This window comes from Copidosoma floridanum, unplaced genomic scaffold (assembly GCF_036245765.1).
Source record: "Copidosoma floridanum isolate Cflo_tuat_1 unplaced genomic scaffold, Cflo_Japanese_pri ptg000028l, whole genome shotgun sequence".
Classification (NCBI taxonomy): domain Eukaryota; kingdom Metazoa; phylum Arthropoda; class Insecta; order Hymenoptera; family Encyrtidae; genus Copidosoma; species Copidosoma floridanum.
The window spans coordinates 469,793-494,709 of record NW_028321905.1 but is presented as its reverse complement, the minus strand read 5'-3'; the positions used below and the strand labels follow the sequence as shown (position 1 = coordinate 494,709).

The following is a 24,917-nucleotide window of genomic DNA, read 5'->3' as shown; positions in this document are numbered from 1 at the left end:
AATTATCTTAAAAAAAGATTAATTACTCAGACACTACAACAAATTTTACAATCCTGTTGGTAGACAAATGCATTGTATTATCTTAACATTTATGGACAATGGCACTATTTTAGTCAAACGCGTATCTGTCTATTCATTTCAGAAAATAGATGCAAGGTTTTAAGATAAAAAAATATTGTAATGTTTCTTATATCCATCTTTATACAGTAAATATTAAAACAAATTACAACTTAAATACAACTAATTTTCATAAAAATATCTATCGTCTTTTAGATGGCTTATTACGATAGTACCGCATCAAGTACAATCATTGTGGAGAATTCTAATTAATTAGGAATTTATTAATTATATGAGTATGAAACAGCAAGTAGTTCCTAATATTATATATTGTCCAATATATATTAGAAAATTGGTAAAAAACTCACAAAAACTGGGCAATAATACAATTTGCTTACTTCTTCTTAATTTTTTTAATGAGATTTACTTCTATTACAATCTAGTAATATCTATTTATTTAGGTATTTTTTGTTAGTACTCGGGGGTTGCCACGCAAAGTCTGCATGGGGACGGAGCTCTACTAGTATATCATACTGCACTTATGTAAGCGAAAATTTGAATAGCGGTACCATCTCTGGACTACTATAGCAAGCGTATAGTCTTATGGATGCCTAATCCTTGCTCCTGAACGAAACACGAGTAGAGATCTTATATATTCGTCGACGCATGCGGTCCTGCATGCTTGCGAACAGCCAGCTAGACTGTGCTTTATTAAGTTGTATCGTATTATATTTTCTTTATTTCATTGTATTTATAGTATGTTATTATTCTGTCTTTTGTTTTCCCATTTCAACAATAATCTGCTTGCTATTTAGGTGTATGTAACAGTTTTCTGTTTCATAAGTTAAAAATTATGAAAGAGTAGTATGATATGTAAATAAACTTAATAGTATAATTAATTGGATACATAAACATTTTCGTTAAATATCCAAAAACAAGTATAAAACTACAAATTATCTAAAATTGATCTTACATCAAAATACTTATCAATCATACGTTTTTCAGCTTGTTTACCAACTTTAGAAGAAGATTTACAATGCAATAAGTCTACAAGCAACAAAAATGTAAATATATCTGTAATTTCTGGATCTTATCCATATTCAAGTCCTGTGAATCCTTCAGGTGTATCGGGCTTTCAGCCAACAGGTGGAGCTTTTATAACAATGCCTGTCTCTCCAAAAGTAAAAAAATCAGAGATAACTGAGAATACTGAGCATCAGTTGATTCCAATAAGTATAAGACATGCTCATTCTCGTTCAGGAAAGAGTAGTGCGTATCTATCTTCAGTTTTTTCAAAAACCAATACAGTCAAGCATCAATTATCAAGACAATCAATCGAACAAAATCTCAACTCTGATGAACTAAATAATTCACATTTACAAGTCATAGATAATGTATCACACACATTCGCAAAAAAAAATAAAAACACATTATATCTGGTATCAACATTATCTAAATTGTCCGCTGATGGTGATAAAATATCAGCAGGTAACTTTCTGCTGCTTTATTTTATTAAAATATTAAAATTTTGCTAATTAAATAATGTTTTGATCTTAAAAATTTTTTTAGATGCGAAGAACAATACTAGCTTTCGAAATAATACATCGAATAACGACATCGAACAAAGTTCTGTAATTGTCAGTAAATCAAATGTTTCAAAGAGTACTCGTGAAATGTATTATATCGATTGTGCTACTAGGAGCAGGGATGCAGGTTTAGATAAATTATCTGACGTATCAAGTAAAATCATATCTAATGGTAAGTGATGCAATATCAATTTTACATTACTAAACTTGTGAATTATTCTTTCTACTCGTAAACTTCTTAGTTTAAAATGAAAGTATTAGTTGGCTATGAATAAAATACATAAGGACTTTAAAGCAATAGAAATACAGTGGAATACACATTTTTTAGTGCATTTTCAGAATTAACAATTATTTACAAAAATTAACTAATATCGCTGTTTTCATTAGACATAAAATGACTTACCGTTAATCAATAAATTTATAGACGAGTCTACTTTTTTGGTAATATTTAGTTGATCATGCTACCAAAAATTTACATGAAAACCAAAATATTTTTAATGTTTTAACGTTTTTTTTAGTAATACTAGAATATTGATAAATGTACAACTTTATTACAACAAAAATTTTTTTGCAAAAAATGTTATATTATTTGAATATAGCTATCGTATTTATGACTTAACACCCAAACTTATGACTTAACACACAGAGATACGTGCAGACTGACAAGATCCATAGCCCTCAGTTTCTTAAATTTAATCCTTTTGAAAGTACTACTTTATCATTTTTCTTAAGCCTACGTATATCAGAAATTATATTCATAATTTTAAGCCAAAATATATACATATTTTTTCAAACACCATTCTCTTGAAATAGATGTTTTCAGGAAAATAATATAGTATGCAAACAAAAGCATGCGTTTATGGCATGGTAAAAGCATTAAAGCCATGGTAAAGGCATTAAAGCCGCAGTTAACAAGTCCCGTCAATGACCTGGTAAACTGCACTGCAGTAGTCAAATACTGAAACGACTAGTGTCCTGGTAAGATGCTCATGCATATTGAACTCCAGTGAGCACCTGCGAAAACGCAGGAGATGTAGTATACGTCGAACTCGCTGGGTCACATAGCTGACATGGTGTAAACATGTGGCATGTTGCTGTGGCCTTTTTTGAAGCTAGATTAGCACTCGTCGAGTATGTAGTGTGACTGAAGATGTTGAGGAAGCTGGGTGTGGACAATGAGTTCCAAGGCATTTGACGATGGGATGGATATCAGATGGGGATGAAAAAAATATTTGGCTTGGCCAGTGATTTGATGAACACCTGCTTCCACTGCTCCAGGAAAATATCGTATGATAGTGACGATGAAAAAAGGTTATGACAGTAGTGAATGAACTCTTGTAGAAGACCCCGAAGCATAACAGGATAGAGATAAGTGAGAAATTAAAAGCAGGCTCTGGGGTAGAGACACTCCCATTGTTTGAAAGTATCAATGCCGCAAGGTGACATGATGGGTGAATGCTACGGCTACCGATGTAATGAGCATTAAGGATATCAGGATAGAATGTGGTGAGGGGTAACTCATAAAACGATGTACCAATACCGAGACTGCATAGCACATGCCATTTGTTACCGGCGTCAGGTGCCGCAGCTGTACTCCCTCAAATAAAAGCAATGTGGGATAAGTCCAGCGCATTTTTGATTTCCGCTCGCAACCTGCAGTAACGTAAAAGTTCATCAACATACTCAGAGTGTTAAAACTGCTTGTATCTGGTTCTTCTATCTCGTTCAGTGATGGCGTGGCGCAAAGACGACAGCACCTACGGCTTCCTCCTATCACCAAAACACATGGTGTCTGGCGCTGAAGGCATAGAGGAGTCTGTGCCACTGGATGAAGTTGGTAAGGCACAATGATGAAAAGCCACTGAGAGTCCCTCCATGTTTATAAAATATACAGAGCAAGTGAGGCTGTAGCATGGTTATGAGGGTTGAATTGTAAATAAGATAACAGCTTTAGTCTAATATAACCAGCAACTAATGGGGCATCGGACTTGGCAAAATGGCGTACTAAATTGCAGTCGCCAGTGATAATAATGTCTAGTGGGGTGTGAGATGGCCTGTCACAGTAAGTAAAATGTCAAGCGGTTGGCAACGGGATTAGAGATAGGTTTAATGACGTAAAGACGTTTTAAAGATAAATTGATTCAGTGTATAAGGAGAGCATTTCAGTGTTAAAATCTCCTACAATAACGGAAAGTAGATATTTTGCTGTGTAATTATATGTGACGAACTGCATCGTAGGAGGCCATATGTCAAGCACCTTGGATAGTAGGCTATCTTTGATATAAAAAGCGACCCCCTCTCATCTCTGGCGCTAAGAGTAATTCTTCCGAAGTAGTGAGTAACCGTGAATATGCAACATCTGGTTGTCGTCCACCTTCGTAAGTAATGTTTTGGTCAACGCCATGGCATCGTACAAATCGTCGACGACCCTGGTCTCACGTTTAGCGGAATATGTTTTTAGGCAGTTGATATTGACATGTGAGAATTTCAGCAGCAGATGGAGAGAGATTTCAAGTGTAATGGGTTGCGTGTAGATGAATGAGCGTGAAAGATGTGACCCTTATGTTTTTATTTTTTAATTACTAACAAGTCATTTTGTTGTCATTGTGTTACAAAAGTATCATTTATTGACTTTTGCCACGTATTCTTACTATTCACAACTATGCTCATTATTTACTTTATCTTCTAAAGTCTTCTACATTTTAATTATGAGTTTTACAATGTAGGTTTTTCTATTTTGCCGTCCTTTTTTTATTTAATATGTATCGAAATCATATGCTAAAAAAATCTTTTTAATCAATATTTTATTTTATTTATGTATAAATTTTTGAATAATGAGTTTGTTTTTTACCAATTATGCTACCAAATGAAAATTTGGTCCATTACTTTTTTTCAACGATTTCTTGTTAAATATTAAAAACTTAAATACATATTTTTAGTAACTTAATTTAAGGTGACTTGTAGACTCTACGTCCTTTTTAGATGCATACTAATAAGATTTGAAAGTTATGCAAACTGTCTGAATAAGTGATATTTTGTTTTTATTACAACCCTCGTACTTTTTTTTCAATAATATCTGCGTAAGTCACGGTTTTATATAGATATTCATGTGTAAATTGTAAGATCTTTTAGTTAATACATATGTTTATTAAGAGCTTGGGTTTACTGACACTTAACTCCAATTTGTAATTGTTACCCTTGTCCTCTGAGTGTACCCCGTCCCAGGAGTCGTCAATATTCTTTTGGTTGATGTCATATACGCTGCAGAAGAATATTGTATCCTGCTCAGGAAAAAAGTGTCAATCAGGAATAGGAACAAAAAGATGTATTTTAGTTAACAAGCCTAAAATACATCTTTTAAAAGATATTAATAAAAATTAAGAAGGTATTTAAAAGCCAACCTTACAACTATTTAAAGTTTATCTTATGATATCAAAATCACACAAAAAAAAACGTTTTACAACTAAATGTTAAATTTTAGTATTTATTTGAATTTCTTAAATTGTTTGTAGAAAACTTTTTTTAAGGTTAATTTGACGAAGAAATAATAAGATGTCTCTGAGGACGCTAAGAGTGTAATTCAAAATATTGTGTGGGGCGAGGAGCACGACGGAGCTTACTGACTAAGTTAAGGTCTTACAACCATACAATATAAATAAATGCTAGTAGGTCTCTACCCACCTGCGCACTTTGCGTGCCAACCTCCATAGTTATGTGTAAGAATACGATTTTTCAAGTGACAAAAAATAGACATACGTATGTAACAAATGTAGTTGTGCAATGTCAGACAATTATTGTTTGCAATATGTACATTAATAAGGAACTCTTTGCAAATATCTCTTGTCTTACAACCCTTTCAGATCCTAATATTCTTTCCACGATAGTATGGAAAAAATTTTTTCATCCTATTTCCCATATTTAATGACATTTTTGGTATAAAGAATTATCTCCATCCCCTGATAAATTTCCAATGGGAATGAGCTAACAGTTTTCAAATAAACCTACTGCTATATAATTTTTATACATATTTTTAGTTTTTTAACCTTTAAAAAAAAGACTAATATAAATTTGTAACACTCTTCCTGAAAAATTGATAATTTTAAGACTTTTTCGTAAACATGTATGCATTTAACAATACAATAAATACTCATCAAATGACTTGACTGGTTCTGTAAATTAACTTATAACAATAAGTGCTCTATAAAGACTTTTGTTTACCAAGATTTATCCACAGAAGTATATGGGAACATATCATTTTATGTTAAAATTTAAAAAAAAAAAGAACTACGATAGGACATAAGCTTTAAAAATAATAGTACATATACATGTATACATATAAAGTGTTGTTAATAAATAACTGACCCCCCCCTTCTCAAAAATAAATTTCATGTATTTAAGTTCTATATGTAGTTAAAAGAAAGGTCTGTGCATCTAGTTCTCAATGCCAAGTGGCATATACATTGAGTCAACATTCCTGATCCAATATGGCTGCCTAAACCACGTGACCTACAGTTTTTTTAAATAAAACTACTATAAATCTCGTGGCATGGACCCTGCAGGGATCAAAAAAAGCTTTAATGAAAAGTCTTAAGCTCTTCTATCAAAATAAATAAACAAAAACTTTTTTGTCTACTATAAAATTTAAAATGGCGGCAACAACACGTGACCAACAGCTTTTTTTCAAGAAAACTACTATAAGTCTCGTGGCATAAGCTCTACAGGGGTCTAAAGGGCTTAAAAAAAGAGTTTTGAGCTCTTCTATCAAATTTTGTATAAAATAAATTTTTTGTCTGCCATAATATACAAAATGGGGGTAATAAAACGTGGCCTACAGATTTTTTTCAAGAAAACTACTATAAATCTCGCGGCATAAGCTCTACAGCCGTCTAAAAATGCTTCAATTGAAAGTCTTAAGCTCTTTTATCAATAGATGTATAAAGAAAATTTTTTATCTGCAATAATATCCAAAATGTTCGCAGAAATACGTGACCTACAGCTTTTTTACAATTAAGCTACTATAAAACTCGTGGCATAAACCCTACAGGGGTCTACAAATGCTTAAATGAAAGGTCTTGAGCTCTTATATCAAAAGCTGTGTATTTCTTGTTAGCTATACAATCCAAAATGGTGTAAAAATGCGTGACTCACACCATATTTTTATTAAAGCTATCATAAGTGTACTGCATTTACCTGACTCAAGTCTACAAAGATTTGAAGGACAATTCTTAGTTGTATTTTCAGAAATCAGTCTGAAAAAAGTCTTTGTTAAACTTAGAATTAAAAGTGGAGTCAAAAACATGTGACATATGCGTCTTTTTAAAAAATTGTAGAATAAAAATTTTTTGTTGATATACTCAGGTCCTAATCAAGCTGCAATAATCATTTATTATACATAATGATAATGTAAACTTTAAAAATATTATATTGCTGTGGTTTTAAACTTTACAAGTTGTTATTAGTTCTACACTTACGTATTAAAGATATAATACGAGAAAAAAGATGTACTCTCTAATTACGGTCTAGTTTAATGATCCTATATATTATTCATTGTCAACATGGCGAAATTAACCACGTTATTCTAGGATTTTCAATACGAAACGCATTCCAACAATTATTTTTTCAAGGTTTATTAGAATATATAGTAGCAGGAGAGAGATACACAATATTACTTAAAATAAAAAGTGTTTTTTAATAGTCTTTAAAATTTTTCTGTACGATGTTTGATAGATATACTCAAGATCTTTCATTGAAGCCTCTGCAACCCTAATCCCGGGTTGTGTGTGCATTGGCGCTTGTGTTATTCTATTTATTTAATTAATCATCAAAGCGGCCCGTAAGCACCCCGGCTTGTATGGGGATAGGCGCTTGCGTTATTACTTTATTTAATCAATATCTAAAGCAACCAGTGAGCGCCCTGGGTTGCGTTAGCATTGGCGCTTGTATTATTTTATTTATTTAATTAATAATCAAAGCTGCCGGTAAGCGCCGTGGGTTGTGTGGTGACTGGCGCTTGTGTTCTTATTTTATTAATCATAAATAATTAAAGCAACCAGTAAGCAACCCGGGTTGTGTAGGGATAGGCGCTCGCGTTCTTATTTTATTTCATTAATATCTAAAGCAACCAGTAAGTGCCCCGGGTTGTGTGGTGACTGGCGCTTGTGTTCTTATTTTATTAATCATAAATAATTAAAGCAACCAGTAAGCAACCCAGGTTGTGTGGGGATAGGTGCTCGCGTTATGATTTTATTTTATCAATATCTAAAGTAACCAGTAAGCACCCCGAGTTGTGTGGTGATTGGCGCTTGTGTTTTTATTTTATTTATCATAAATAATTGAAGCAACCAGTAAGCGACCCAGGTTGTGTGGGGATAGGCGCTTGCGTTATTATTTAATTTTATCGATATCTAAAGCAACCAGTAAGCGCCCTGGGTTGTGTAGGCATTGGCACTTGTGTTATTCTATTTATTAAATTAATAATCAAAGCGGCCTATAAGCACCCCGGGTTGTGTGGGGATAGGCTCTTGCGTTATTATTTTATTTTATTATTATCTAAAGCAACCAGTAAGCGCCCCGGGTTGTGTGGTGATTGGCGCTTGTGTTTTTATTTTATTGATCATAAATAATTAAAGCAACCAGTAAGCACCCTGGGTTGTGGTGAATGGCGCTTGGTTATTATTTTATTAATCATAAATAATTAAAGCAACCAGTAAGCACTCCGGGTTGTGTGGGGATAGGCGCTTGCGTTATTATTTTATTTTATCAATATCTATAGCTACCAGTAAGCGCCCTGGGTCGTGTGGTGATTGGCGCTTGTGTTATTCTATTTATTAAATTAATAACCAAAGTGGCCCGTAAGCGCCCAGGGTTGTGTGGGGAAAGGCACTTGTGACATTATTTTATTTTATTAATATCTAAAGCAACTAGTAAGCGCCCTGGGTTGTGTGGTGATAGGCGCTTGCGTTATTATTTAATTTTATCGATATCTAAAGCAACCAGTAAGCGCCCTGGGTTGTGTGGGCATTGGCACTTGTGTTATTCTATTTATTAAATTAATAATCAAAGCGGCCTATAAGCGCCCAGGGTTGTGTGGGGAAAGGCACTTGTGACATTATTTTATTTTATTAATATCTAAAGCAACCAGTAAGCGCCCCGGGTTGTGTGGTGATTGGCGCTTGTGTTTTTATTTTATTGATTATAAATAATTAAAGCAACCAGTAAGCACCCTGGGTTGTGGTGAATGGCGCTTGGTTATTATTTTATTAATCATAAATAATTAAAGCAACCAGTAAGCACTCCGGGTTGTGTGGGGATAAGCGCTTGCGTTATTATTTTATTTTATCAATATCTATAGCTACCAGTAAGCGCCCCGGGTCGTGTGGTGATTGGCGCTTGTGTTATTCTATTTATTAAATTAATAACTAAAGTGGCCCGTAAGCGCCCAGGGTTGTGTGGGGAAAGGCACTTGTGACATGATTTTATTTTATTAATATCTAAAGCAACTAGTAAGCGCCCCGGGTTGTGTGGGGAAAGGCACTTGTGACATGATTTTATTTTATTAATATCTAAAGCAACTAGTAAGCGCTTTTAGGCCGCTTTGATTATTAATTAAATAAATAGAATAACACAAGCGCCAATGCCTTTGTAAAAAAACTGTTGGCCACGTGATATTTTCACCTTTTTGAATCTTATAGCAGACGAAAAATTTTTTTTATACAACGTTTAATAAAAGAGTTTAGAACTTTTTATCAAAGGGTCTTTAGACGTTTGTAGGGTTAATGCTGCAAGGTTTATGATAGTTTTTTTTTTAAATTATAGGTCACGAGTTATTGCCTCTATTTAGAATCTTACAGCAAACAAAAAGTTTTTTTTATACTAAGTTTGATAAAAGAGGTCAAGACTTTAAATTTAAGCCTTCTTTACCCTTGCAGGGTCCATGCCACGAGATTTACAGTAATTTTATTGAAATCAATCTGTAGGTCACGCAATTCAGGCAGCCATATTGGATCAGGAATGTTGACTTGATGTGTATGCCACTTGGCATTAAAAACTAGATGCTTAGACCTTTCTTTTGACTACCTACAGGACCTAAATAAATCGAACCAATTTTGGAAAAGGGGGGGTCATTTGTTTACAAAGAATACCTCATAAGTGTATGTACACACACACACACACACGCGCAAACACATATATATATATATATATATATATATATTTATATCGACGCCCCGGGCGAAGACTATTCCCTAATTGGCCCTGGACAAAAACTATGCCCTTTCGACGTCCTGGGCGAAGACTATGCCCTTTTTTCTAGTCCGGACGAAAACCATGCCCTCTTTTTGGTCCCGGACGAAGACTATACCCTTTTTTTCGAGCCCGGGCGAAGACTATGCACTTTTCTCAAACCCGGACGAAAACTATGCCCTTTTTTTGGTCCCAGACAAAAACTATGACCTTTTTTTGGTCCCGGACGAAGACTATACCCTTTTTTTCGAGTTCAGACGGAAACTAAGTTAAAAAACACCCCAATGTTAATTACTAACCTCTTTCGTGTTTTACTTTTCCTAAACAAAAAAAAAACCCTCCAGATTTGCTGATTCATGCTTTTGGTGGGTGGGTAACAGTTACTAGTACGCTGGAAGAAGCTCACAAATACAAAGCTTTTGAAAACGATTAAACATTTTAAGATTTCGCGATACTTGTGTCAAAACGCTTGTTATAGGTTTTATTTTCACATCGAGATTCACATGCACGTGAATCTACAGACGTCTTTGTGAAAAAACAACCCGTAATCATTATTCTTAGCAGGTCTAACGGCTTCAGTATTTGGAGTTTTGGTAAGTGTTTGAAAAAAGGAGTTTTTGAGCTTTTTTAAACGATTCCGTGAATTGTACATAACAATTATTGTAATCAATTTAAACTTGCTAATTTATTCTTGTGTTAAAAAATACTTTGTAATCTAAATATTCATGTCTTGCAAACATTAATTAATAAAAAAAAGTTTACTTTTTTCTCAATTTTCTTACGAATATTATATTTTATTATATCACGAATTGTACAAATTTTATTAATTTTTTAACTTCAAGTTACAATAATTATATTAGTTACTTATTATAATCAACAAAAGTGTAGAAAAGAAATTGAAAATAAAACATAAAAGAGTCTTTCATATTCATTAATTGCAAATTACCATGCTTATAAAACGATTCCTGAGTTTGTATTATTATTTACAATTATTTGTGTAAATGTAAACAACAACCACTATATAAGTATATTTGACTATATATCTAATTACAAAAACAAATGTACGGTGAGCTTAAATGAATTGTACTTTATCCCGGCTCCAGAAAAAGTCAATATCTTCGTCCAGACTTGGAAAAAATGTAATCGTCTTAACACGGACTAGAAAAAACGGGTATAGTTTTTATCCAGACTCGATAAAAGGGCATAGTTTTCGTCCGAGCGCGGGAAAAGGGCATAGTCTTCGTCCGAACTCCGGAAAAGGGCATAGTCTTCGTCCGGGATCCTAAAAGGGCATAGTTTTCGTCTGGAACAGACAAAAGGGCATAGTTTTTGTCCAGACTCCAGAAAAGGGCATAGTCTTCGTCCAGGCTTTGAAGCAGGGAATAGTCTTCGCCTGGGGTGTCGATATTACTGGACATCATTAGCTGAATACGTAAAAATGAATAACATAAAAAATGAATGTGAATGTCGATTTTGTTATTCATACATAAATAATGTTTTATCAGGAAACTCTATCGCCCTCCATCGACCTCATACGTTCTAAAAAGCAAGTATTTTAATAAATTCCTCCACATTGCCCATGACGCAAATAGATGGACCTACTGCACATGAACAATTAAAATCAATTTATTCACATTACCGTGAGTAAAATTCTAAGCAAACATGCAAATAAATGGTTTGAATACACATTGATAAAATATAAATATGTATACATAAATAATTGTAATACATTAATTGTCAAATTGTTTTAATAATTTAATAACTATGAAGTTCTCGGTGATTTTTTTACCTTTTTCGTGTTGCTTTTATTGTAAAACAATACAATATTCATTATTTATTACATATATTTCCATGACATAATACAGAAACATTTACAAATAATTATTTGGGGATGGCACGTAAAGGGTGCAGGGGGCAAAGCCCTGAAAGCATATATACATATACACGTACATCTTTAATAATGGTGACTTAGGTTGACATTATCATGTAAAAAAAGTTTTGATGAAGACAAAATTGTACATATGTGGACGGTGCTTACGACTTTTCGATGTTGTTAGTATATATTCTAAAAGTACGTAAAGTCTGCATAAGTCACCTTACATAAAAAGATACATTTAGTGTGCTTGTGCAGTGTTGGCTTCAAGATGGCGAAAAGTGGTCCCCCCACCACTCTCTCGTCTAAGAAGAGTGGTAGGGGGACTGCTTTTTGGTCGCGGCTGCGAGACAGCCAAAAGCGTCGTCTGCTACGACAACGGTTCTCAAATTGCAGCTCTGCACGATTATATATATGCACATATATTGTGTCGCCGAATGCATGCATATACATACAGTCTCGGGTACTTGACCGTCATAACATGATAATGTATTTTGTCAGCTGATCGTTGCATAAGTGCCAAGTGCTGTCCTGTGCCGGTGCTGATAACGAAGAAGCCTTGACTCCTTTTTTCTACATCTTGGTCGAGCTGACAAGTCTGGCCTTTCTCACTAAGTCAAACGATGAGGTGAGCAAAGATACTACTGTTAGTGCTAGCAGTTTGACAAGTAGCTGCTAAGCAGATCTGACTGAGCAGATCTGACAAGTAAACTGCATATTTCAGTTATAAGACCAACAGTGTTTGGTGAGTTGCAGTGCTTCTTTTTTTTTCTTTTTGTATAGTTTTTTGTCTCTCTTAAATTTATATATAAATCAAGCAGGACTTTAACGTGGGATTGCTGACAAATGAGTGATTCCCACAAGTTTCCAGTCACAAAGTTGTGATTTACTTTTCCTGCAATCAAATTAACCAAAACAAAAAAAAACCTAATCAAGAAGCAAGAGGTTAAAATTTCAATTATTGGTTTTATCAAGCACAATTTTGGAGGATACTAAGAAAAATCAAGGGCTGATAAAGTTTGAAAAGAAAATGTACTTGAATCTCTGAAATCATCAAATGGCTGTGAATCTCCAGTTGCTTCAGAGGCTGTAGTAAAGAGTTTTTGAATAATTATTGTTCACAATGGAGGTACAGAGAAAAGTCACTCAACGCTCTCAAGAAAACTTGGTGCCATGTGATGCTAATAGCACAGTTAATAATGAAAATGAAGTTCAAACTTGCTCAAAGTTAACAAGTGCGCAGCTCATTATATTCCAAACATATAGTACAGTTGTGGTAGATGGTCTTTACAATTATTCAAATGAAGTAAATTATGAAGGTTAAGAAATTTCATGAAGCTGTTGATATGACATGGTCACCTCCAGTCCAGCAGCCCACCAACCTTCCAATTTTGCTGGCTGCAGTAACAGTTGCTCAGCTGTTGGATATCAGTTTTAGTATTGTAATGCCAGTTTAGATTTGTATTCTCTCAACCTTGAGCAGCCAGGCTGTATGATATGTACATCAAGATCAGTGTGCCAAGTGATCGAAGGTTTTGTCCTTTTTTTTATTCATGTGTTCCTAGAATATTTGTAGTGTTGAGAAATTTAGTATGATAATTATAATTACCATCAAGATTTTACAAAATAATTTGGGGAGCTGGCGGAACAAATCCAGCTGGCATTATTGTGAGTTGCTATGATTGTGGAAAAATAATGATTCACTTTGCTGACAAGATGTTTGAGAATGACAGCAACTGTTTGATTAGCAGTCCTGACAAACACAAAGGTTCTGTGAGAGCACTGGACTTTAATCCATTTCAGTCTTATTTTCTAGCTACTGGTGCGACAGATAGTGACATTTATACTTTGTATAATTATTGGACAAATGAGCCTATGTCTCCTAGTTCCAAAAAAATTTACCACCTGAGGATGTACTAAATAAATCATGGAATACACGAGGTGCGTTACTTGGCAACATTTTTTTTTACACATTCATAATTGACATTAGAGCATTTTATTGTTTACAGTGCAACACATTCTTGCTTCAACATTTTCACAGCGTTGTGTCATTTGAAGAAGAGTTAAGCCATGGTAATACTCACCGATGCCAACTCAAGAGCCTCTATAAGCATTATCATCAGGAATTATAACATTATAATTCTTCATCATTATTGAAATATAAGTGAGATGGAAATCAGTACACTGACATCCTGATATAGTCACACAGCTGTCTCTTGCTTCAGAAGAGGATGAAACTCCAACTATTGAACTGTGGGATTTGAGACTTGCAACCACACCGTAAAAACATTCCAAAACCATCAAAGGAAAGTAATATTAATTGCCTGGAATCCTTATAATTCTGATCTTCTCAGTTATGCAAAAGACAATAGAATTCTCTCTTGGAATCCTAATTTCGATATTCCAGTACGTAGCAGTTAAATTTTTCTCGTAACTCTGTTTTTTATTGTGTGATGCTTATTTTTTATTACAAATCTTATTTTAGGGTGGTGATATTGTTGGCTAATTAGCTCAAACAAATCATGGAAACTTAAATGTGCCTTAGTGTCCTAGATGAGCTTGCTTGGTTGTGAGTACTGCTTCATATGGCCAGGCAATAGTATACTCTCTGTAAGGTGGAGCTGACCATTGATCTACTAAAACGTTGAATAAAATGTTGATTTATTTCCTGGTATGGACCCATTCCCACAAGTCTCACCGATGATGCCAACAGAAATATATTATGAAAATAATGCTGTGGAGTCCCCAGTCTCTGGTTTAATGGTAGCTAACTATGCGAATAATACCATAGTTGAAGTTATACCTTTTATTCAACTAACAATGAGAGTTAAAAACAAAAATAAATTAGTACCCAAACCAAATAATATACCAATTAAGTCAGACTATACAGCTGAAATTGATGATCAAACTGCTCAATTCCAACCACTCCAATAATTGTAATTAAAACGCTTCCAACTAGTGTTCTCTTAATTTATGTAGCTCCACAAGCTTTCAAGGTAATATTTTGAACCTTTCTGTACATGTCAATATATTTAAAGTTCTAGCAATCAATACAATTATTGCGCCAAAATTGTTAAATTACTTAAAAAAAGTAAACATTTGCAATTGACAATATTGTTTAAAAAAATGCTACTTTTAAAAATTTAAGTATTTGTTATATTTCAAAATATTTACAAATTAAAGCTTATTTTTATTTAGAAATAACAAATATTTTATTACACTTGGATCTGTCCTTACTCTTTTTTTCCATTATCCTTTCTTCACGATATTCTCTATTGGATTAAATTTTTCTTTGAGCTCATCAATAGAGAAATGATTAATCATACACAACGTTAAATATCAAAAGAACATTGCAAAATCTACACCTACAGAAATGATGTAAAGACAAAGACAAGATCATTTAAAAAGTAAATAAAAAATAGAGAGGTAAATATAGAGATGAATAGGAGGGTAAGTCGAGTTATTAAATTGTATATTCGTTTATTTACCATAAATCAGTTATTAATCAATTTTTTTTTTTTTTTTTTTCTATTTAATGATTTTAATTTAGTAAACGATTTTTTTTTTTGTCAGATTTTTTACAGTAAATATTTATCTGTTAAAATTGCACCTGATAATAAATATGCAAAAGTTGGACTCAACAATAGCTTAATGAAAAATCAGGTAACTGTTAAATGAATATTGTGTAAACACCGGGTAAGATTTGCTCAAGATTTACATAAATATATTAATCTAAAATTACAAGAACATTCTAAATAATGATTAAATTAATTACTGGGAAAGAAAGCGCCAGTTAAAAAAGCCTTGCTGTTTCGGAGATTTTAACAGTAAGTAAAATAATTCTTACGCAAGCAAGCGGTGGTGATAACTAGCCCAGTCATTTCTTAATTCATTTAATGAATAAATTATTCCTTCGGTGAGCAAGTGACGGCGATAAGTAGCTTCACCATTTATTAATTTACTTAATAAATATTTTATTTCATTGGCAAGCAAGCGGTACCAACAATAAGTTTGGCAATTTATTAGTTTACGGTGTTTGTTGAACGTGCCGTTCTGCTCCCAATTGTTTCCATGATTTCTTGAGGTTTTGTGCATAAGCACACGATCAGTAAGAGCTAATTTAGGAGTGAGAATAAAAACTCCAAAGTCAGGTGTTAGTTTGAGCAACGTTTCGTTGGTCTTAACGCCAACCTCATCAGGCTCACTTTATTAACAGAAAAAACACAACAAATTTCATAAATTACATTGCAGGGCCAATGTTTACAAATATCTACATTAATGCAAAATTAATTATAAGTAAGTAGTCACGAATAAAATAGTAATATAAATAATTTTAAAATTGAACAATTACTCACGTCTATATCGTTAAGACGATCGTTACAGACTGTTGGGCGCCTCGAACGAATAACGTAAATGTCAAACATGTATTTATTTACGCATATACATATAAACAGTAAATGTACGTTTCTTACGAATGTAGATAACAGCAGTACATCACTACATTGTATTATTTAGAAAGATTACTTATAAAATCTTTATATATGTTATTGAGAAATAAGGTATCTTCTTTCTTATTAATAGTGTGCTTAGTAAAGTGTATGTATAGCATTTCAGATATTAATCTTTTTTGTTTATTAGGTTCACGGTCTAGAATCTTTGTTTGAGAAAAATTAAAATTATGGTTGAATTTTTTCATGTGTGAAGCGACAACAAGTTCATCTTTCTTGGTACTTTTATGTTCATACAGGCGTTTTTTCAATGCTCTCTTTGTTTCACCTACATATGATGCAGAGCAAGAATCACATGCAAAATGATACACAACATTGGTTTGATCGAGCTTATCAATCTTGTCTTTTCCAAGAATGATAACACTGTCCAATTCATTTTGAATAATAGGGTAAATTTGTATATTTAATTTTTTCAAAATTTTTGATCAAAATTTAAAGAATAATGGGTTATATGGAATAGAAATTTTTATTTTATCACGTAGATTGTCATTTAGTAGGTTGTTATTATCATTATTAGTATTTTTTATTTGGTGAAGTCTTTTCTTGATATATTTTTGTATGAAAAGTTCAGTATAATCATTATCACGTAAAATTCTTTTTGCCATGAGAATATTCTTCCTGTGGTATAATTTATCAGACAAAAGAATAGCTCGATCAACCAAACTGTACACTGCATTGACTTTTAAAGATCGGGGGTGGTTAGAATTGAAATTAATTAATCTATTCGATGAAATTGGCTTGACGTACCAATTCGTGATTATTTTTAAGTTTTTATGTGTAATTGTTATGTCTAAGAAATTTACACAATTGTTTTTTTCTACTTCGCAGGTAAATTTTAAGTGATTGTCCTGTTTGTTAAGAATCTGTAAAAATAATTGTGCCTGATCTTTATGTACACATATGAGAGTGTCGTCGACGTATCTTTTATATATGAAGGGAACGCAATTATGATTTTCTTTTAACACGCGTAGGGCTTCCGTCTCAAGATCTTCTAAAACTAAGTCAGCGAATAGTGGAGAGACAGGAGAGCCCATAGGGCTACCAAAAATCTGTTTATAAAATTTTTTATGAAAGGTGAAGTAAACATTATTGAACAAAAATTTTGTGCATTCTACAATTTCATGAAAAGGAATTTTTGATAATCTGTGGATTTGCATGTATCTTTTTTCCAAACTATTTATGACTGATTCTAACGAAATATTGGTAAATAGAGAAATAACATCCAAAGAAATAAAAATATGATTTTCCGGTATTTTAAGATTTTTAATTTGTTTTATAAGTTCAACGCTATTATTCAAATGTGAAGAAGGTTTTTCAAATACTTTAGAAAGAGAATTATAGAGAATTGAGGCGAGTGTGTGTGTAGGAGAATTAATGGATGAAATAATTGGTCTAAATGAAAGGGAAGGCTTATGTATTTTTGGCAACCCATAACATCTAGGTAAATTTGTATTGATTTGCGTTAATTGATTGTTATGATATTTAAAATTTAAAAATTCGTTGTCGTTCAGTTTCATTAAAATTTTGTGGACATCTGATTGTAAATAGTGTAATGGATTCTTATTTATCATTATGTAAGTAGTGTTGTCACTCAACATCAACTTCATGTTCTGCACATATACGTTTCTGTCAAGGCAAACAGTCACATTTCCCTTATCAGAACGAGTAAACATAATATTTTTGTTCTTTCTAAGGAACGCTTTTGTACATTTAAAATTGAAGGTATTTGAATGATCAACGTTGTCAAGTTTTAATTTTTTGTTATTATAAATTTTCATGGCGTGTGTGATTTTTGTTCTTATTTTACTTTTTAATTCACTATTAAGATCGTTGATTTTCCGCAAGCTATATTCTACATTCTTAATTGTTTGAATAATTTCACTATTTGACAAAGATTGTGTTTTTAACGCAAATTGTGGTCCTAAAACTACGCAATTTGTTACGTTTTTCGGTACATCAAGATCTGTTAGATTTCGGAACATTTTTTCTTTTTTGTCGTTATTATTGTAGGGGTTCTGGTTACATGACTTTTGTATTGATAAAAATTTTTTATTATATGTACGATTGAGTTTCTGCCTTTTTTGTCTATTGTTAAAATATATACTACTTATGAAACTTTGAACTAATGAATTGTTAGGATGTAGATTATTTATTATTGGTCTAATAGTAAAAATATTTCTTTTAAGAACGGACACATGTGCATAACAATCGTCAATCTCAATATTGAGCAAACTGCAGGTAAAAGAGTAAATTCGTTTTTGAAAGAAAGTCTTCGACGATTTGTTGTGAAAGAAGAAATAATTAAAGTACCTTTTCAGATTTTCTATGTGTTGAGGCAAATAGTTGTGTGTCCTACATTTTCTTAGAAAGGACAATTGGCCCATACAATGAGTCAAGTTGCTGTGTAGTTTTTGCAAGGTCTTCAGCTTTTTAGCTAACGATGATCCATGAAGGTGTTCCACTCGTGTGAAGAATCCTTCCTGGAGTTGACCCCTTTCTGATCTGGGGGCGGATCCATTAATTCTCCTACACACACACTCGCCTCAATTCTCTATAATTCTCTTTCTAAAGTATTTGAAAAACCTTCTTCACATTTGAATAATAGCGTTGAACTTATAAAACAAATTATAAATCTTAAAATACCGGAAAATCATATTTTTATTTCTTTGGATGTTATTTCTCTATTTACCAATATTTCGTTAGAATCAGTCATAAATAGTTTGGAAAAAAGATACATGCAAATCCACAGATTATCAAAAATTCCTTTTCATGAAATTGTAGAATGCACAAAATTTTTGTTCAATAATGTTTACTTCACCTTTCATAAAAAATTTTATAAACAGATTTTTGGTAGCCCTATGGGCTCTCCTGTCTCTCCACTATTCGCTGACTTAGTTTTAGAAGATCTTGAGACGGAAGCCCTACGCGTGTTAAAAGAAAATCATAATTGCGTTCCCTTCATATATAAAAGATACGTCGACGACACTCTCATATGTGTACATAAAGATCAGGCACAATTATTTTTACAGATTCTTAACAAACAGGACAATCACTTAAAATTTACCTGCGAAGTAGAAAAAAACAATTGTGTAAATTTCTTAGACATAACAATTACACATAAAAACTTAAAAATAATCACGAATTGGTACGTCAAGCCAATTTCATCGAATAGATTAATTAATTTCAATTCTAACCACCCCCGATCTTTAAAAGTCAATGCAGTGTACAGTTTGGTTGATCGAGCTATTCTTTTGTCTGATAAATTATACCACAGGAAGAATATTCTCATGGCAAAAAGAATTTTACGTGATAATGATTATACTGAACTTTTCATACAAAAATATATCAAGAAAAGACTTCACCAAATAAAAAATACTAATAATGATAATAACAACCTACTAAATGACAATCTACGTGATAAAATAAAAATTTCTATTCCATATAACCCATTATTCTTTAAATTTTGATCAAAAATTTTGAAAAAATTAAATATACAAATTTACCCTATTATTCAAAATGAATTGGACAGTGTTATCATTCTTGGAAAAGACAAGATTGATAAGCTCGATCAAACCAATGTTGTGTATCATTTTGCATGTGATTCTTGCTCTGCATCATATGTAGGTGAAACAAAGAGAGCATTGAAAAAACGCCTGTATGAACATAAAAGTACCAAGAAAGATGAACTTGTTGTCGCTTCACACATGAAAAAATTCAACCATAATTTTAATTTTTCTCAAACAAAGATTCTAGACCGTGAACCTAATAAACAAAAAAGATTAATATCTGAAATGCTATACATACACTTTACTAAGCACACTATTAATAAGAAAGAAGATACCTTATTTCTCAATAACATATATAAAGATTTTATAAGTAATCTTTCTAAATAATACAATGTAGTGATGTACTGCTGTTATCTACATTCGTAAGAAACGTACATTTACTGTTTATATGTATATGCGTAAATAAATACATGTTTGACATTTACGTTATTCGTTCGAGGCGCCCAACAGTCTGTAACGATCGTCTTAACGATATAGACATGAGTAATTGTTCAATTTTAAAATTATTTATATTACTATTTTATTCGTGACTACTTACTTATAATTAATTTTGCATTAATGTAGATATTTGTAAACATTGGCCCTGCAATGTAATTTATGAAATTTGTTGTGTTTTTTCTGTTAATAAAGTGAGCCTGATAAGGTTGGCGTTAAGACCAACGAAACGTTGCTCAAACTAACACCTGACTTTGGAGTTTTTATTCTCACTCCTAAATTAGCTCTTACTGATCGTGTGCTTATGCACAAAACCTCAAGAAATTTATTAGTTGATTTGATAGATAAACTTTTTTTTTGACAAGTAAGCGACAACAACAAGTAGCTCAGCTTTTTGATAGATTATTGGGTTAATAAATTTATTCCTTGGTGAGCAAGTAGTGGCAATAAGTAAATTAGCTGTTAATTAGTTTATTTAATAAATTTATAACTTCTTTGGCGAGCAAGCGATGGCAGTTCATAGCTCAGCTATTTATCAGTTCAGTTAAGAAATAAATTATTCAGTTGGGGAACAAGAAATGCCAATAACAAGCCCAGCTATTTCTAAGTTTAATGAATAAATTATTTTTATGCTGAGCAAGCGAAAGTGAAGAGTAGCTCAGCTATTTATTAATTTGTTTAATAAATATATAATTTCTTTAGCAAGCAAGCTATGGCAATAAGAAGCTCAGCTGTTTATTAGTTTAATAAACTAATAAACTCTTTAGTGAGCAAGCGACAGCAAGGAGTAGCTCAGCTATTTATTAGTTATTTTAAATGAATCAATTATTTCTTCGGTGAGTAAGTGATGGCGATGAGTAGCTCTACTATTTATTAATTTATTTGATGAACATATTATTTTTTTGGCAAGCAAACCACGGCAGTAAGAAATTCAGCGATTTATTAGTTTATATAATAGATAAACTATTCCTTTGGCAAGCAAACAGTGGCAATAAATAGCTCAGCTATTTATTAGTTTATGCAATAACTCAGATGATTCTTTGGCACGCAAGCGATGGCAAGAAAAAGCTTAGCATTTGAAAAGTTCATTAAATAGATAAAATATTTATTTGATCAGCAAGAGACGGCAAAAAGTAGCTTAGCTACTTATTAATTTATTAAATGGATGAAACAAAATCTAAAAATAAATATATTTCTATAGCGGGAATGCGACGTTAATGAGAAGCTGAACTATTCATTAATTTATTTATTAAATAAATTATTTTTCTAGCAAGCAAGTAGCTGCAAACAAAAAGCTGAGCTTATCATTATTTTATTTGGAAACTACATTTTTTCTTTGGTGAGCGAGTGACGGCAACTAGTTGATTAGCTATTTATGAATTTATTTATTAAATAAAGCATTTTTTCGCAAGAAAGCGACGGCAATGAGTAACTCAGATTTTTAATAGATTATTTAATAAATACAATATTTCTTTGGCGAGCAAGCAGTAGCAATAAATAGCTCAGCTTTTTATGAATTCCTTGTATTGTTAAACTTATTCTTTGGCAAGCAATCGTCGGTGGTAAGTAGCCCAGCTTTTTATTTATTCATGCAATAAATTAATTATTTCTTAGGCGAGTAAAAGTGGTGGCAATAAGTAAATTAGCTATACAATAGTTTATTCGTCAAATGAATTATTTTTATGGCAAGCAAGTGTTGGTAATGAGAAATTCAGCAATTTATTTGTTAGGAAAAATTAGGTTTCACCTGGTGTGGATTCGACCAGGGAATCACGAGTCATCCAATAACGCTACGCTTATGATGCTTTTTTACTGCTAGCCTATGTTACTATTTTATCTATAAATGATATATCAAAACTGTAATGTTGCTTAGCAGCAATGTTTTATTGCCTACTGGCACTTTGTTTTTCACAATACTAAGAATCGATTAGATTCTGCTTGCTGATACTTGCTTGCCAAAGATATAACTGATTTTTCTTTTTTTTATACTTATCAGGTTAAGTACCGCGACAGTCTAAGCATCGGATTCAGGCTAATCTCTACCTGTATCACTAATACTGTTTCGCATTCACCCAGGCTCGAAGACCTGTTCAACAAGGAAAAAACTCAACAAGAAAATTATTTTGACATAAAATTTTACGGAAAAACCTCTCCTGAAACAGACCGAAATTCATAGAAACTTTTTCCAGTAAAAAAAGTTATTCGAAAAATCTGTACTCATAGGAAATTGAACCCAAGACCCCTAGAACAGCATTAAATCCATAACGAGCACGATTACCACTGAGCCAAGGAAAAACAATCAATTTTTTTAATTAGAATGACAAGTAGGTGATTGACTTAATGCCAACGCATGCTCAAAAACAAATAACTTATTCAATTAATGAACTCATAAAAAAGTGAAGTTATCTTTGCTGTCACTTAATCATCATAAAAACAACTACATTAAAAATAAATCAAGTATTGTATTTCAATTAACAAATGTTGTTCGCAAAAAAATATTTAATGGATAATTTGTTCTTCATGTTAATTATAATAAAACCTTTGAATGTTAACAGTCCAATGAATTTTTTCTCTTGTAACCTATTATTCAAAAGAAACAATCTATGTAAATTCGAAATAAGTTGACGGACCACTTATCTATTATTTAATCGAACAATAACATTTTTTTAAAATGAATTTTATAACTTATCTACAATATTTTTCCGTTATTTACTGTAATCTTATAATAATTGAATTACATTAACATCGAATTTAATGTGATACTCTGTTTGTGGCCTCATTTTATTGCAAAGTAGTTAGGAAATCAACACATTGTCTAATAGATAACACATTTTTAAAATAGAAAATTATTAGCATTATTGATTAGCAAACATTGTTACAAGTTATTAACGAGTATGTCTGATCAGAAAAAGATCTTAAAATAACGTTTTTCTAAAGGGGCAGCCATAAGGGCGCAACGAGCGTCCAAGGGGTAGCAGAGAGCAAGATGGGGCATCAAGAGGGTGCAGAAATACTTATAAAAATCAAAAATAACCACATTTAAGGAGTTTTTTTTACAAGGAGTAATAAAGGGTGGCAGAAGGGGCTAGCTTTAAGTATGGATGTGAGTATTAACATTTTTCGAACAATATGGCGTAATTGTTTTAATTTGCTTGAAATTTGTCGTTAACAATGTTTTACCACATTTTTATTTGTAATAGTTACACTTTTCACAGCACTGATACTCTGTTATTTCCATTCTGGAGTTTTGACTGACTCTGCACTCTAATTAAACAAGTTTTCAGTATTTTAAACATTCTTTGTCTACCATACAGTACTTTGCTAAGCGTGTTTCAATAAAATCGTGTAATAAATTTCTTATTTTGTCATAACATTGTCGTATTAGTGATAAATGCTTATAAAGCTTAAAAGTGACGATATGTCTTTTCTCAGTTTTCCGCTATTTTGCAATGCAAAAATTAAAAATTATAACAAGCTATTTTTTATTAAATAGCAAACAAATAATGTTACCTACACTTTTTGTCTAGAAGCACTCGTTAAGACATGTTTATTAAATGTGACAAAAAAACAGGGTATTTTTATGGAATTGTGCAGTTTTCACGCTTGCATAAATTTGCCAGTTAATTTTATGTTTTCGTACTCCTTAGATATTGTTAAGAATGTAATTATTGGTCAATTTTAACGAAAAACTTTGTTGCATCATGCCGAAACCGAAATCCATATGTCTATCTGATCCAGTATCGGGACTATCGAACTCGAAACTTTGGATGGTTAGAATTTATGTTAAATAACTTTAAGATCAGATACAAGTTGGTGTAAGAAAATTATTATTATTTAAATGGCAGTATTTGTTAGTAACGGTACACAATATTTAAATGAAAACAACATTAAAATTTTAATTATCAGACCCAACAATTATGACGTGTTTGGTATTCGAAGCTTATAATAATAATTGAATATAATAGTAATAAATGATTTATTCAGTATGAATATCTTGAGCACTTGTAGCTAACTGACAAGAATACTTGGACAAAGCAAGGCAAGAGTGGTGATGACGGTTCAGCTATGGTCCATCGTAATACATCGTGGAAATTATGAGTACCACCAGTAGCAAATTTTGTGTGTGTTATTGCAACAAACTTAAGTACTTTTGCTACATTTTACCTTATTTACATTTCACATTTTATCTTATTTAATATTATTGAAAAAAAATTTTCTCACTATTACAATAAACCATCTTTATACAACGCATGTAACTCTCGTTCCAATTTTCTACCAAACTAGCTCTTCTGAAACGAACTCCGTTTTCTACCCTTACTTGTCTTTAAAAACTAGCCCTGTTCCTTCCCCATTTTCATAGGGCCTACAAAAACATATCCATGGAGCGCTGCAAAACTCAAACACGAAATTCCAGCCAGGTTCATCTTTTGAAAAGTTGACCTGACCGAATATCGAATCCTCATCTTTCTACAGCAGCTGCTCCTCAGATTGGCTCTTCATTAATCAAGCTTTAACCATTCCTCTTGTAAAATATTTAACGATTCTTAAAATTTTTTAATGTCAGTAAGGAAGAGATTTTTTTACATACTAAGGCTATTAATAAATAGAGCTATCATAGCTAGGTATAGGTAATAAGTTCTTAAAAACTAGT

The 24,917-nt window shown here is 32.3% G+C and overlaps 1 protein-coding gene across 2 annotated transcripts in view; it reads left to right on the top strand.

Annotated features, from left to right (window-relative positions):
• The window catches only part of cic (Putative transcription factor capicua), a 1,044,991-nt gene that overhangs the window by 747,983 nt on the left and 272,091 nt on the right, over positions 1 to 24,917 (top strand). The window contains exons 13-14 of one of the 2 annotated variants that reach the window (XM_089595817.1): positions 1,063 to 1,545; positions 1,627 to 1,815. In XM_089595817.1, the coding sequence (XP_089451943.1) occupies positions 1,063 to 1,545; positions 1,627 to 1,815 (672 nt within the window). The remainder of the gene's footprint in view (positions 1 to 1,062; positions 1,546 to 1,626; positions 1,816 to 24,917) is intronic. The other variant, XM_089595818.1, reaches the window with a different exon arrangement.